General features: G+C 36.4%; 1 protein-coding gene across 3 annotated transcripts in view; it reads right to left on the reverse strand.

Annotated features, from left to right (window-relative positions):
* Window positions 1-16219, reverse strand: part of JPH1 (junctophilin 1) — an 83154-nt gene that overhangs the window by 20955 nt on the left and 45980 nt on the right. For all 3 annotated transcript variants that reach the window (XM_017812449.1, XM_017812448.1, XM_017812447.1), the window contains exon 3: window positions 6646-6764. In XM_017812449.1, the coding sequence (XP_017667938.1) occupies window positions 6646-6764 (119 nt within the window). The remainder of the gene's footprint in view (window positions 1-6645; window positions 6765-16219) is intronic.

The following is a 16219-nucleotide window of genomic DNA, read 5'->3' on the forward strand; positions in this document are numbered from 1 at the left end:
CAAATCTATCTTCACAGTTTGGCGACTGCTTCTGACAAAATACTTTCTGCTCTTCATCTGATACTTTTGAGGAGCCTCCGTGATTTTCTTAGTCACATCTCAGTATCAGTGCTCTATTCTCATACTCCTTTGACACAGATGGTCATTCTCCTCTTCTGGAACAATTCTCCCCTGTTAACATCTGTGATTTATTCTTTTACTTGACCCTTATTTTTCGTTCATTTTTAAACTATACTTTCAAGGAAAATAATCTCCCATTATTCTGTTCTTCATCTCTCTACCTTGTCTTTTTACAATCTTTATCCTGTTTAATCTCACCATACAAAAAAATTCAACTACCAATTCCATGCTGGCTGTGTTTCAGTTTCAGGTTTGACTCCTGTTCAAATTATGATCTGAGTGAATAACTGCTACAAAACTAGTAGGTAGAAATCTTCATCTTCTCTAAATTCTCAGCATGGTCTTCTATGTCATACTGAACAATACTACATTACATTACTCAGGTCTATAATGTGAATAAGATCTTTCTTTTTCAGATCTCTACATCTCTCTACTTTCAAGTAATTCTTAAATTTTGCACACTTTCTTGGAATAAAAGATTTCTGTGGCCCTAACGAACATAGAATGCAGCTGCAAAGGTTATTTTTCTCTAATAGTCCACATTGTGTTAAAAACATAACAGGAGAAACCTAGCCTTTTATAACATAATTTAAACCTTCACTAGTATAATAAAATCCTTTCAGAATAGATCAGCATACTTTAGTGAAAATTAGCACTGTAAGGAAAGTTCTCAGTACAGACTTTGTTAGCTGAATTTCAACATGGAACAAATATTTATGACACAGTTATAAATAGGATTTATAATGGAAATGTTGACACTGTGATAATAGTCCCACGTGATAGACCCTACTTCATCTTGTCCTTGGCTGGACACCGTGACAGACCAATATAGAAATTCACTGGAGCAGGCCAACAGTGGGCAGGTTCTATGTCCTGGTTCTTTTTCAGAGCAAATGAATAATTTTTAACAGGAGAAAGGAGGTAATTAAAACTCTAAGGTAGCACTGACTTCTTTCTCCCAGATTACACCTGTAATTAACACACTCGTGGTGTCAGATTAGATAGGTATACCTAGGCTAGAATTCCAGAAGTTACTTCAAGATAGCAACATAGCCAAGACAGCACTGAAGTTAGTCCAGGCTTCTAGACAGCTTTCACAGACAGATGCTGTAGCCTTTACTAGGCAACAAGTTTCATCTAGATGCAAATTAACTAGCTCAGTACTTAATGCAAGCCCGTGAAAATTACAGTGATTGTAGCAGCTTTATCTCTCTACAGGAAACTGGTTCTCTGTTATTAGTTTTAAAAGTTAATTTGCTCAAAACTAATTATGCACATTTTTTCCTAAGCAAATCATTTGATTATGTGACTCAGAAGTATCTTGGAGAGATTGAGAAAGCATCCTGAAGAATTAAGAGTAAGCCTTTGCAAACTCTCTTTGCTTTGCCTTCTCCCAGGCACGCTTTCTTGTTCCAGATGCATGCAGGAATGCTGTGGAGTGGGTTGAACCAGCATGTGTGTATGGCAATGTGGCAGGATGGGTGCAAACTGCCAGCAAGCTGGATGGACCTCACACTGGGCAAGAGGAAAGGGTGGGGCCATCTGTACATAGGGCTTGGTGAGACTGGTGATAAATCTGGAAGGCAAGCTGTGAAGACTGGTATAACAAGGGTTATAAAAAGAAAGGCACCTTCTTTCTTTACTACTGGATACAACAGAAGTGTATCAGGATATGTCTATAGGCTATGGCTTCTCCAGAGTTCTGCAGAAAGAGAATGGAAGCAATAAATTGTAGAGAAAAAATGGCATAGCAAGAATTGCAACAACAGTTGTGTGCGGATGATGAAGTCATATGTAGACTAAATTCAGAAAATGAACAGGCTTTTGTATGACTAAGAGTAGTGAGCGTATGCTCTAAGGCACAAACTGATGGCATGGCTGGTAACTTTTCAGGCAAAATGCTCATTGTAATTGGTTTTTTAAATACAAATATCTGGTCTGGCCCATATGCATTTAGCCAGGACATTCTAGTTAATTAGCATCAGCCAGAAATCTCTCTTTGCTGTCCATATGGAGTTTGCATTTTGAGAACTGGAGGAGGTGGCGATGACAGAGAGGAGGAAGATGGGAAGGATGTGTTTTTTTCTGAGGCTACAGACATCCACCACTGGTCAAAAGAGAATGTAAACCACAGTTGCTCTTTGAGGCATCAGAGGCCATTACAAATGGCCTTATCATAAACTTAAAATGCTTATTTCTGAAACTAGAAATGTTCAGCATGTTAATAGTGATGCTTTAAGAGTAACCAAACATTATAATAAAAAATAATGGTAAAACCTGCTAAATTCTTATTCTTATCATTAGAAAATATTTGCTATGTATTTCACCTGAAAAAATTCTGTCCATCTCTTTAGACAGCTTTAGTTTGATAAACTGCTCCTTGATTTCTCTCATGCCTTGTTTAGGAGATCAAAAGCTGGATGAATTGTTTTGGTGATCCATGTATGTTCATCTGGCAGCTGGCTAGCCTGACATATAATCTGCCAGAAAACAATTCAGATCTGAATTTCCAGACCTTAATTCCTCTGTGGTAAAGTGCCCAGACGGTTCTTACCCTGCAGCAAAGTAGTTTCACCCTTCTTTCATTTAATCAAATGTTATTCATTCAAACTGAATGAAAGAGCAGTATCCATTTGCTGCAGGATATACATGCACACAGACAATTATGGCTTAGCTGTCCAGTCTGTACAGTTCATACTTCAGTTTACCTCCTGATAATGTGTTTACAAGACTATATCTGAGAGATGGTCTGTGGAATTTAGAATGAATGTGTAAGTCAAAACATCTTCTAACCTTGTGCAATATTAGAACAATACTCCTCCTTTTTACTGGGTGTACAAAATCCTTTCTTTTCTGTTAGACCTTTGATACAGCACTCCCATTAGTCATTTGCTATTCTCTACATTTTAACAAGAGACACAAAACAGCATTTATTTTTTCTCTAAGCAAAAACAAATCTCAAACTGTCCCTGGATGACTCCCTTGAATGAGGCTATGACTCAGGTTTCATTTGTTTCTGTCCTGGTATGCTCTCTTTTGACACATCTACAAGTTTTGTGATGCCTGGAGAAAACAAACAGGTCAGAGCTGGGATTTCTCAAAATTCATTTTATTTGTTGATAAAAAGGCCTGCAAAATATGGCCTCTGTAAAGACTGCAACATTTGTTAAATCTACAAAATGTATAGCCTTGTGTATAGGGCTCTGAAAAGATATGAATCCTCATAATTATTAATCACTAGGACAAATCTCTGTACAACGAAAGTAGAAGCAGGGTCTTGCCTAAGACTAGCATGAACAAACTCAGGGAAAACATCTCCCTGCAGCCTTATAACTCTTTATACCATGGCTCTGACCTTTTCAATCATACTTGGCTTTACTCATATGCAAACACTAAGGCAATCAATCACTTCGAAACCTGAATCTCAAGATTTCTAGAGTACCTAATTACTGACATTATTATGCTTAAATGCTGGATGCCACTTTACTTTCTACTGCTTTGTTCTCCTTTTAGTCTCCTTTTAACTACATTACAAAGCTAGAACATCTTGGCAGCTTCTGATGAATGTCTTAATGAACATAAAAGTGAAACGTGAGAGAAAGTAATTGGAAAGTATGAATTATCATGGTACAATGACTTACGAATATTCACTGTAACTACAATTTGTGTGTAATACTAGGCTATATGGCCCAGAAGGTTGCTTTTTAAGAATCTAAAATTTAAGAGCTTTATCAATGGACTTAGGCTGCAAGTAATTCAGAAATCACTCATTAAGACAGAAAAAAAAATTCACAGTTGTTTACAGAGAGGTATTTGTATTTGACTTTTTTTGTCTCTTTGTTTGAAGAGGCTTGTTGATATACTACATACATTTACTGCTGACAGCATGTTTGAAATACTAAGCAGTTAAATAAATAAGAGAAAAATTACACTGTCTCATAACTTATTTTCAAGACTATTTAGTACAATGGAAAGTTTTCACTTAACTATAGCTTGAGAGACTGAGACACAAAACTTACCATTACCTTTTAGTAGCACTTACAGAGACTTATAAAGATACTGTAAAAAATATAAAGCTCAAGAAACAGAGGAAAACCAAGAAGTTGCTATAAGGAAGCAATAACGGTTATCTTGTTTTCATTTAAACACATGAAAAATGCTATTCAAAGAGCAGCTATTTACTGTTGTTTGTGTGAGTGAATGTAAATAATTAAAAATACTTATCTATTTTATTACCATAAATGGCAAAAGCTAATGATAACACTCTCCAGTAAGTCTTGGCATGACTTGGGAAATCCATAAACAAACGCGTGGACAAGTGAGTCTCAGGGTTAACTAGTACCACACAGAAGAAATGTATCTGAAAAAGGCATCATGTAAACTGAGTCTGGAAAACATCTTAGACATGATAGTATTTGAAATTATCACAATGATGTGTGAACCCGGTGGTTTGCTGCAGCTTATTTGGGAAAACCGAAATTTAGTTAATATCTTGGCATTTTGCAAGTTACCTAAGCAATGGGAATAGCAATTTTTTTCAAGTGTATACAAACATGCTGTATTTGGCTATCTTGAAAATAATTAGGAAACTCAAAATTTAGACTCCAGAAGAGGTATTTATCTTTTGATAGGTAGCTAAGTAACTGAGAGATGTTTCCATACAAAGAACAAAGTAAACTTTAAGAAATGCTTTGTTACATCACTGCACACATATCCAGCTGCATTTGCAGAGGTGATACAAATTCTTCTCTTCTGTAATTGGAATAAAAGTTTCAAATGAGAGGAAAATAAGATCCCACACCTTCTCTCCCCAAATCTCAGCCAATTTGTCAGCAATGCTACTTCATTTCCTGTGGCAGGAAGTAAAAAAAGACATCTGAGAAATTCTTGATTTGGGCAATTTCTTGGCATCAAATTTCACACCATCAGATGTTTGCATTTTCACTCGAGTGCTCCAGCCATTTCTTTATTTCAAGGGTTTGGCAAGCTTTCAAATACTTTCTTTCCAAATGCTTCAATTCTTTGCATGGCTACACCTATGACTTCTTAACTTATGACTGGAAAGATGACCTGCTGCTATAAATTGGAACTTCTTCAGCTGATAGAAGAATGAAATAATGAAAAAAGAAAAAGACTTGATTATTATAGAAGTATGGGTCACTAATATACATCAACAGGGGAGGTAGTATTGAGGTAATTTCCAGCAGTGAAAGGTACATATTTATACTGTTTTAAAGCTAGTACTGGAAATAGTTCTTTTGAACTTTGCCTACAGTTCTGGACTGCCATGTTCAAGAAAGATGAATTTATATCAGGATGTGTACAAAGAAAGTTTGCAAGACTGGCGAGGGGAATGGAGGTTCTAATCAGGTGGCCAACCCTTGATTTATGCACTAAATGAATAAAAAAAGAGTGCCCCAACTCTCCCAACCCCAAAATACAAACAAGTACTTAGGAATAAAGAAAAAAACGAGTATTCTTTAAACTTTCTGACAGTAAAGATTTAGTAACAAGTTATATACAGTAGTCATTTAAAATAAAAATTGAAGAGAATAGGTGCACTTTTAGAAAATGCTGAAGAATGTTGTTGTGTGTTTATTTTGTGGGTCATGATATTAGCCTCCATTCACTATATGGGTACATTTAAGAATAAGCAGGTTATGTCTGAAACAAAGATATGCAGAAGATGACAGTAAGTGAAAATGAATCTCAGAGCTATAATCTGTATTAGCATATGAGTGCTGGCAGGTCCTTGAAAAGTAATAACAAGATATGACTCAACTCAATTTGACAGGTGAAAGAAAGGGCAGACATGAAAAGACATTAAATTGGCAAATGGAGTTCCATTTTATCTATTCAATCTTAAGCTAAAGAGCAGTACTCAAAAATATTAGCTTCATGGAAAGAGAGCAGAAAAACAAAGCAAAATCAGCTTTGCTTCTTTCTATAACAACTTTTCAAACCACGTGACAGATTAAAATGAGCTGCGACGCTGATAAAAGTGAGATAGACCTAATTCTATTATATCTTGAATAGGGGACTAATGTTTCACAGAGCACCACAGGCATAACAGAGAAAGATTCCCCCACAGATTATGTATGTCTAATGGTCAAGCATTCACCAAAATTCAGACCTTAGCTAACCCAGATCGTCAAGAATTCCACTGGACAGTAAAAAAGCTAAGGATCTTTCCACTAACAAATGCATTATAAAATTATGTTTTATGTTTTTATGTTCTCTGAAGTCTATCTTTGACACCATACTGAATAAACCATTAATCTGAGGCAAAGTTAGATCCTTGGTACTTTTCAACACACAACTGTTTTCATACAAAGCTATAGTAAGCAAATTATTAAAAACTGAAAGCAAAATCTCCTTTAGCAATGTGCACTCCTCATGACTGAGATGACTATTATTTCCGTTTAAATGATAACATTCAAAATGAAATCAACACTTTTAACTTAACACAAAATCTTTTCACTGCAATAAAGCAATTAGCCACAAAAAACCCCAATCTACAATTACCTGGTTGGTAGAAATTTGGTGAAAGTTCTCTGGCAACTGCTCTTGCAATATCACATTCCTGTCGAGCAGCCTGAGCAGCCTGATCCGCAGCATCAGCTTTAGCTCTTGCATGTGCGGTTCTGTACAAAGTAGAAAACAGTTTTTATGCAAAGTAGTCTTTTATCAGTTGCATCAAGAATGTGAGAGTAAAGGACCTCAGCTATCATACACTATCCTGTGCTCTTATGCCCACTTGTGAGTAACTGCGAATCAGCAAAGTATTTCAGAATCAAACCACTGTTCCTCTCAGCTCTTCAGTCCTGCTCATCCTCGAATCACACTTACTTGCAGGAACACAATTACAGCCCAAGCTTATAATTAAAATTACAAAAAACATATAGTATCTGACAGAAATCTGGGGTTAGGATTTAATTTCACGTTACCACAATGTGCACAAAAGTATACAGAAGGTCAGACTGAGCCACCACACTGACTCCTAAACAGGTTTTTGTGAGACCAGGATACATGGTGTTCAAATGCTACTACCCTTACAACATTTCGAAGTTAATGCTCAATGCTGGGTGCCATGTAAAAACTTTTGAAGGGCAAAATTCAGGTATGTTGGCCCAAAAATATGGGAAATGTCTTCTACAGTCAGACCATGTTGCAAAGAAATAGCACAGAAAATGTGTTTGACACTTCAATAGGCATTTGTATAAACAACAGTTTATTAACAGTTTTAAATTCTTGTAACTCACTGAATTTTAAATCCAAAACCAATCTGAAAAGGCAACTTTTCAGAAGTCAAGACAACAGTTTGGAATACTCTGGTAAAGTAATCTGCCCTTTGCTTCCATTTTTTCCTTTTGCTATTTCTTAAAAAGCCTCAAGAACAGCTTGTGCAAAGGCCTCTGATTCCAGACTGTGCAAACCGATAGTTGTGTTACTGCAGGTTTGCATCTAGGTTTGTCCCATCTTCTCTCACCACTTCATTTTCCAAACAGTCATCTGTTTAAAAATTCCTGATGGCAGTGATCTCTCTGTGCCTCCACAACATTAGCACACAGCCTAGAGCTATGAAATGGTTCGTTAAAACAGAGGGAAAGCTAAACACAGCAAACTAGCAGAATTTTTTGAGACTCTAGAGATATTAATAACCTTCCTAAACCAGATACATTAAATTTCATGATCTCATCCCTTTTCTCGTAACATTCTAGTAGAAAACTGACACTGAAGTAAGAAAATAATTATTTAAGAGAACAACAGTAGCACCAACTTTTATCCTGTGTGCCTGGTGATAATAATCAACAGCAATCAAATAAATTAAAACTTTCAACAACTTCATCGTAAAAATTCAGTTTTATTTTCAAAAAATAAAGAAGAGTTCTATGTGTTTTAGACAAAGTAAGAATTAAAAGTTAGCATTAACCAGAATGAGCATCAAGAGACTAACAGAACGGCAGACTTTGCATTTCTAAAAGGATGTTTAATCCCTTAGGGTACTAGTATAAACACAGTCATAAAAAAACCACATAGACAGTTTCATCTGTGGTGCCTGGAGAAGATTTATTTAAGTTACATCCTTCCTAAAATGTGTGTGTGGATAAATGTTGAATGTTATTTCAAAGCTTAGCTTGTCATAATTTACTGGATAAATATCAGCTTATGCTGCCTTCTTCCGGGTCCCTCTCGGTCTGTGAGAAAAAAAGATAATGAACAAATAAGCTGTAACACCTTCAATTTGTATTTAGGATGGGGGAAAGAAACTGTTAATAATAACAAACACACCGTATAATCCCATATGTGTTCTGTGCAGTTCATGAATGGGTGTATGGTATGTGCTTGCTTAGTAACAGCTATCAAACCCGTTCTTTCTCTATAATCATTATTTTCAATTAGATGAGCTATTCTTAGCTCCTGCATAATTATGTCTATGTAGCATAAACTTAATGAAGCAATCCTAGCACTGGGACATTGTTTTGTGAGACAATAATGTAGTCTGCACATAGATAAACTAGACACTGCTCATCTTTTTGTGATGAAAGAACAACCAGACTACTCCCATATAAAAATAGTCTAACACTACTGCTACTGCTACAACAGACATTTTAAAACCTCATATACTAAATGACCAGTACCAGGAAGACATACTGCCAGGATAATACATTTATTTACTGATGTCTGTGAATTTTCTATATTATTATATCCAAGAAGCAAATCACACATCCTGTTCCATTATACAGTATGAATTAGTAAAGGAATTAAATGGTGACATGAGTAAAAAGCTCATGTAACTTTGTTACATGAAGCTGGGCAAAGCAAGTCGCAACAGGATGAAGCCAAGGGAACAGAAGGTAAATGAGCATGGCTTTCCTTGGCTGCCTTCTCTCACACCTCTTTTTTTCAACTTGCACTTCCTGCTATTCTGCCCCTTTTGTCCTCACAGTCAGGAGTTCCAGCAGACCAGAACAGGAGCGACTGTTCAGAAGTGAACACTGCCAAGGCATGTCCCAGTAACACACTGGAGCAGTCTCAGTGCTGTGCTGAGAGATGACGCAGCAAGAGGAACTAACCAGGCACAGGAGGGTAAGGCACAAGAACAACGTTTATGCTCCTGAGCAGGCCTTCAACCAGCCAAACAGGAGTGTGTGCACATGGCAGTGCGGAGACACTTTCCCAACAGCCTCTTCAACAAGCATCGTCGATGACAAATGGCAAAAGTGAAAGAACAGGAGAAAGCAGCAGAGATGATCCTTTTCCACAGAACAGCAGCAATGCGCTTCGCCTGTGAATGCAGGCTCTTCATTATTTGCATTGCTTGCTAGTTATCACCTTGGCATTTGGATGCTTTACTGGCTAACTTCAGCAATGTGTCCTTTATCATCTCAATTTGCAACTGTATCTTCAGACATTTTTTCTCATTTCCTGCACACTTATTTTTAAGTGTCAGACTTAAATAATTTTTCTGTTGCTATTTAATTTCCTGAGTCTTTTTATTCTGACTTCCACACTTGATTTCTCTGTATTTTTGAAATTACTTGCTTACAATTACTGCTGCGTGACACTACATTTTGTCTGTACTTGCTTTATTTTGCCTTGCACTGACCACCACACTATCAGACTTTTATTATCAGAAACTATGAAGAAATATATTAGTTTTGAATGACAATGTTTATAAAGGAGAACTATCAAAGCAGAAATTGAATCCATTTGCTCCATTTATGCTTCACACAGTTTGGGAAAGCCTTCTTTACCTTTCATTTCTGGAGCAATTTTGTCACTGTAAAGTCTTGAAGTTTTGTTTGTTATCAGCAATTATTCACGGAAATTTAAGTCTATGATATATCATGTAAAAATGACCCACATATGAATGACCACCTTCTACTTTTTTTCCCCAGAGAACTCTACATCATTTGCCAAGACAAGAGATCTTTAAGAGAACTTTTGAAAGCAAAACTCAAAATGTCTCCTTTCCTCTCCCCCAGCCAAGAAAAAGATTGCAGCAGGCTTTTCATCTTGTTCCACACATTTTCCAGGAAGGATCGATCTGACGTTTCAGCAGCAAAACAGAAATTATGCAGGAAAGTGGGCAGCAAAGCAGACTGCAAAGCAGTACAGGAAAACAAGTGACTTGCTTTGCAATGCTTCATTCAGGTTCTAATCCACAGCAAAGGACCTTTAACGAATTTTTTTATTTTAGGTGAACAGGCAGTTCTTTGTAAAATTCATTCTTAGTAACTGTAATAGCGAATACACACTACTAACTTGTGAATTACCGTGTGGTTTTCCATGTATTTCTACTTGAAAGTGTCATCATACCATTAACATTCCACGTGATGTCTCAAGCACATGTTTGAAAGCTTTCAAATAAAGCAATATAAAAATTATTTACCAAAACCAATTCATATTTAGAGGGACAACCTATCACTTCAGTAATGAGTCCACAGTGGTGGTAAATTCAATCAAGGCAGGGGCAAAATTAAGTGTTACGTGTGTCAGCAATCAAACCGTATTTACATTAAGGAGGAACATGTACCTATAGCTCATGCAGAGTCTTAATACCATGTGGCAGCATGTGGAGTCCCTATATTTATCATTCTCTGTTGTCACTGATGGAGGGTTGGAGGACCAATGGCTAACTGAGTAACTTTGGTATTGTGAGAAACTGTATTCAGACTCATATCAGGGTCTGATTCTGAAAGAAGCTTAAGCTTTCTAGACTGTGGGACAACTGTTCTTTACTGAGACCTTTCTTTTCTGTGCTTGGTTGGGTAGGTAAACACGGACACATCATCTTAATTACACTCAAAAATTACAAGCACAGAGCCCGAGGCTCCCTACAAGCAGTCTCCCCTTCCAGCAATACTGTGATCAGATTTCTAGCTACTTATATGCGAAAAATGACTTGAAGGAGGAGTACTGAGGGCTGAAGAGCTTAAGCAGTATTATCTCCCATTCTGCAGCAACAATGCTTATATATAATGCCGTGTGCCTGGAATGCATTATGTAATGTTTATCTAAATTTAAAACCCATTTAGAACTGTCCATTACCCTCCAGATTATTTTGTATTTCCATGGTATCCTTCAATGCACTTGTAATGATGCCTCATTCAGAGTCAACTAAAAATGTAAGCAACATATGTTTACTCTGTTTCATTTTTCAGATTTTATTAAACATAGTGATTCCAGCATAAAGCTTTCCAGGAGCTTGTTTCCTATTTCTCAAAATTATAAAAATAATTTTGCTTTCTATTTGCTCAGTATATGAAACCAAATTATGCTATCAAATTATCCTAAACCATTAATATTTAAAATGTTACTTATGAACAGATTTCTATATTGTAAAGCAAAAAAAAAAAATCAGTAAAACCTACAAGAAGTTCTCAGAGATATAGTTTATTAATGACAGCTATCAGGTTTGTCTGTTAACACTAACTATTGTGGGTTACTACCCATTATCATCCTTTTTGAAACTGGAATTCTCTAAACACAATCCCACCTTCCTAAACTCTAAAATGCAGTGATTTTTCCAGAAAGCAGAGAACACACTGTCGGGGTTTTTCTTCCAGGTACGAAACTTTCTAACATTTTTATATTTGTTTCTATCTGTCAGAGGCTCAATTCTGCAAAACCAAGTTCTGGTAAAATTAGTACAGAGATCCATAGCATTTCCATGAAAAGAGGAGCTGAGAGGAAGAGGAAAACTTTAAGCAAAGTTCTTTGGTAGTTTAATTTTCTCCTTGTCCCCATTTTATTTCCATATTCTTCTAATATTATATATCAATAATGAATGTTCAGGAATTATCTAGCATCTCTGCACTTTTTAACATTGCAAGAGAGAGTGTCATTTATCAAGTGTGCTAACCATCCTCCTCAGCTCATTTCAGTGATAATACTGCATGAAAAACAATATTCTGCTTTGGTAGGAATAAAAATACATACATGCATAACTATGTAGAGCTACCTAGGAACTCTTGGCTTCATCACTCTCAACAACTCATTGCTGTAATACAGCTCAGGATTGAGGGTAGGTCACTGAATACCAGCAAGAAATGGGAATCTCTGAGAAACAGAGAGGAAAAAGATGGACTTACAGATAATGCAACACAAGCACTTCATGTCAGTGAGAAACCTAAAGTCCTCCTAAACTACAGACTTAAATAACAAAATGAGATTTATGTCCTCAATTAAGGAGTCTGAACTCAATTTTAAGTGCTTTACTTCATCAATCTTCTTTGTGCTTTGCTAAATTTTAATCTCAACCAGCCACTCCTTCTTCATGAACTGACTTCACTCAGGAACTAGACTACCTTGGTACTACCAGTGAAGTCTGATGTAGTGAAGCATAAGCAGATCTATCATGCAAACACACTGCTGGTACATCGATCCGCATCATCTTGCCTAATGGATTTTGCTTCTGAAAACTCCTCCTTCACAGCCTAAATGCATTTCTCATATTTTTCAGTCTTAACTCATATTACAAGAACTGAAAAAATACTAACCTTCAATTAACGACTCCTGAAAAACTGAGGAAATTTCGTACAACCGGCAAATGGCCAACCTGTTTTCAGTACTTGAAAAAATAACCCGGGGATAATGACTGGTAAGTAGTATATTAGTCTTAGGCATAAATAAACTGGGTCTTCATCCATAAAGATTTATAGGCTCACAGTATATTGTGCCAGGCATCATGCTTTAACAAAGTATTTTGCCAGACACTTCATACACATATAAAGATTATGGGTCCTATACCTTATCTAGTTTGCCTTGATTTAACATACTTGGACTATTTTCAAGGCTTCTGATTTTGCACCCTCTGGCGATGTAATTAAACAACAGCATAAATTACATGGAATTAATAAAGTACATAAAAATGGATTAAAAGCTAACTCTCTGATACATTTCAAAGCTTGATGCAGAAGACATCAAAGAAAAGGGTTGATATGTGCATTTTACATTAGGAGTTAGTTTTTGGTTGTTTAGTATTTTACTTTTAGAATGTCTGAACACAAGCTAAAACATATTATGGTAGAGTGGGCAGATCACACAACTTCTGAATTCTTAAAAACCCTCAAGGACAATTTACTGTAACCTTAAGTTACTGTAATCTACAGTTTACTGTAACACGAAGTTCAACGATAACAACTCCAAACCCCACTGTGTTTAAGTGCGCCAAAACAGAACACTAGGAAACACAAAAATATAGGCAGTGTGGGAGATGGGCATGGAAAATAACACAGAAGGAATACAATATCATGCTGGTTAAACTCACATACTGATGCAAAAGGAAGGGTTAATGTGATCTTACATCTTAATGTGATAATACATGTAGAGATGAAAATCAAGTATAAACTAGGGAATTTGTTCTTGCTGTACTACATAATCCAGCATCCATAAAACCACTAATGGAACAATGCCCAGCTCATCTACATCTCAAGAAGGAAAGAGAAATGTCAGCACCACAGAATAATTTCGGTTCTAAAAAGACAAGCTTTTTGACTTAAACTTCTTGAGCCTCGTATTGAAGAAACACTGAGAAGCCACTTACTGCTGTGCACACATGGGTATCTGACAGTGGAATATGTGGTAGACATAATGGGGAGAAGTGTTTCAGATAAAGATTTATCTTGCCCAACAATTAGAAGTTGAATTTGGGCACAGTCAACCTTAAAATGTTATAGGTATAATCTACAGAGAAAAAGATGGACATTTTTAAGCCTTTGCAATTATACTAGGCACTGTAATAAATGTCCCCTTTAATCCATTTTCTGAGAAAAGAATGACATAGTCCTTTGTTTACAGGAAGTGAGATTAGCTGATTTAGGAGCTGTTTACATTAGGTATTTTAGACATCTGACATAAGGGCTCTGATCATCTCATTGGAGACACCCATTACTCCATTAAAAATAAGTAACTTGAACTATTTACAGTTTGGACTTCCGAACTGTGTGGATGTTACACTTCTGCAGCAGTCAGCATGAATGTTCCCTGCTGCACCTACAAATGTATGACACCTCTTATGGCAAACACCAATCCATGTGTTTGTTGAGGAATCAGCTGCCTTCTTATGTCAAGAATAAGAACCTGTCTGCATTCTCCTTTAGACCTCTATGGCCCATATCAATAAAGCCAGAACAGCTCAGCAACTCAGGATTGCCAAGGTATTGATTTCTGTAATACTAGACACATATTCACAGCAGTTCAGAAAGACTTTAGGTTAATGAAGGACAGCACACTCAAAAGAAGGTATTTCTGAAAATCCACTTTTAACAACAGAGATAGATTAGTTCGATCTCCCTAGCCTAGTCTGTCTTCCAGGCCCTCACATCAGTTCACTTTTTTGGAAAAAGAGTCACATGCAGATGTCTGAATTGACAGTGGTTTTAAATTGCTGTTAAGCATCACTAGAGAAGTTGCTTTACACGGCACTCTCCATAACCTTAGGTGTCCCACTAGCCTAGCATTATTTATGTGCGTGACAGATATTCTGCCCCTGAATAAAGGATGTGGCTCTTCATGTGATTTACTCAATTTTAATCACCATTCTGTCAGCAGTTTGAATGAATGAGTTTTGCTTTCATATTGATTGTACTTGACCATAGCACTGGCACAGAAATCATAGAATCATTTAGGCTGGAAAAGACCTTTAAGATCATCAACTTGAACCATTAACCCAGTACTTCCCAGTCCACCTCTAAACCACATCCCTGAGCGCCACATCTACAAGTCTTTTAAAAACCACCAGGAATGGTGACTCAACCACTTCTTGAGCAGCCTGTTCCAATGCTTGGTAACCTTTTAGGTGAGAAAATTTTTCCTAATATTCAGTCTAAACCTCCCCTTTCACAACTTGAGGTCATTCCCTCTTGTCTTATTGCTTGTGTGAGAAAAGATCGACACCGACTTCGTTAAATCTTAAAGATGGCACGGTCTTCAATTTCAGCAACATGAGCAGCATTACTTCAAGCAGAATGCAAGTTTTCCTGTGGGAAAATTTACATTTGGACAAAATACACTTCTGTATACTATGCTCTTAGGGCTTTTTCCCTCATTTTTGCCAATGGTGATTCACTGACAGTATTTTTTCATGCCTCTTAAATATCAAGTACATCTAGAGAAAAGTATAAATCTACATGGATATTTGTCCATCTTACTTCGTAGGACAGACTATATTCTATCCTATTTTATTATCAAGTCTACTTAGTGAGCAATATTTTCTTCCAGTTTCCTGGCCCCATAATATTAATTCCTGCAGACAGGAGGGGTTTCTTTTTGAAAGGGCTAAAGGAATAGCTGCAAACAATTTGTTGTTTCCAATCACTAAAGCCAATTATATTGTTTCACTGAAGAGAGCTTCTGAATCTAGCTGGAAGCATAAAAAAGTAGAAGTACACTTGAGCTTCAGCTGCTCCTGATGACATAGTTAAGTGAAAAAGAAAACAAAAAGGAAATTAAATAAGTTTCTCTTCCGTTCATCATAAAATATAAGCTTCACGGAAAAACAACTCCATGTAATAAGGATTCTGCACAGAGAAGGTAATCCTGCTCAATGAAATGGGAATACATGGACCACTGTGATCATTTGCTTAGATAATTTCTAAGGTATGTTTAGTGCATTGCTCTTCCCCCAGCACAAATATTTTTAAAAAACTGTTCTCCACCTGGGACAAATGAAATAAAATGGTAGGTATGATGACTGCTATCATCAACATCAATATCTGGCAGCTACTCTACACTCTAAGCATAAGAAAGCAACAACAAATCATCATCCCAGGAGTACAGCTAGATGAAAAATAAGAACAGCTTACAGGAAGAGACTAGGATTTTTTTTTTTTTTGGCATAAAAATGGACTGTTTTTTCCATTAAAAACATTATCTTCATTTTTTCAGTGTTCTGATTTTTACCACTTTCAATTACTTTAAAAGGTAAAAAAATCAGAAAATATGAAATCAGATGTCATTATTTAGATTTTTTTTGTTAGACTAGTTCTACTTAGAAAACTTTTGGAAGCTCTATTAGTCAATAAACTTATTCAGGAAAATTATGTCAAATGTCATCCACAACAATGCCTATTTCTTATCTCTCCCCTATACA

The sequence above is a fragment of the Lepidothrix coronata genome, unplaced genomic scaffold (assembly GCF_001604755.1).
Source record: "Lepidothrix coronata isolate B3197 unplaced genomic scaffold, Lepidothrix_coronata-1.0 Scaffold36, whole genome shotgun sequence".
NCBI classification, from domain to species: domain Eukaryota; kingdom Metazoa; phylum Chordata; class Aves; order Passeriformes; family Pipridae; genus Lepidothrix; species Lepidothrix coronata.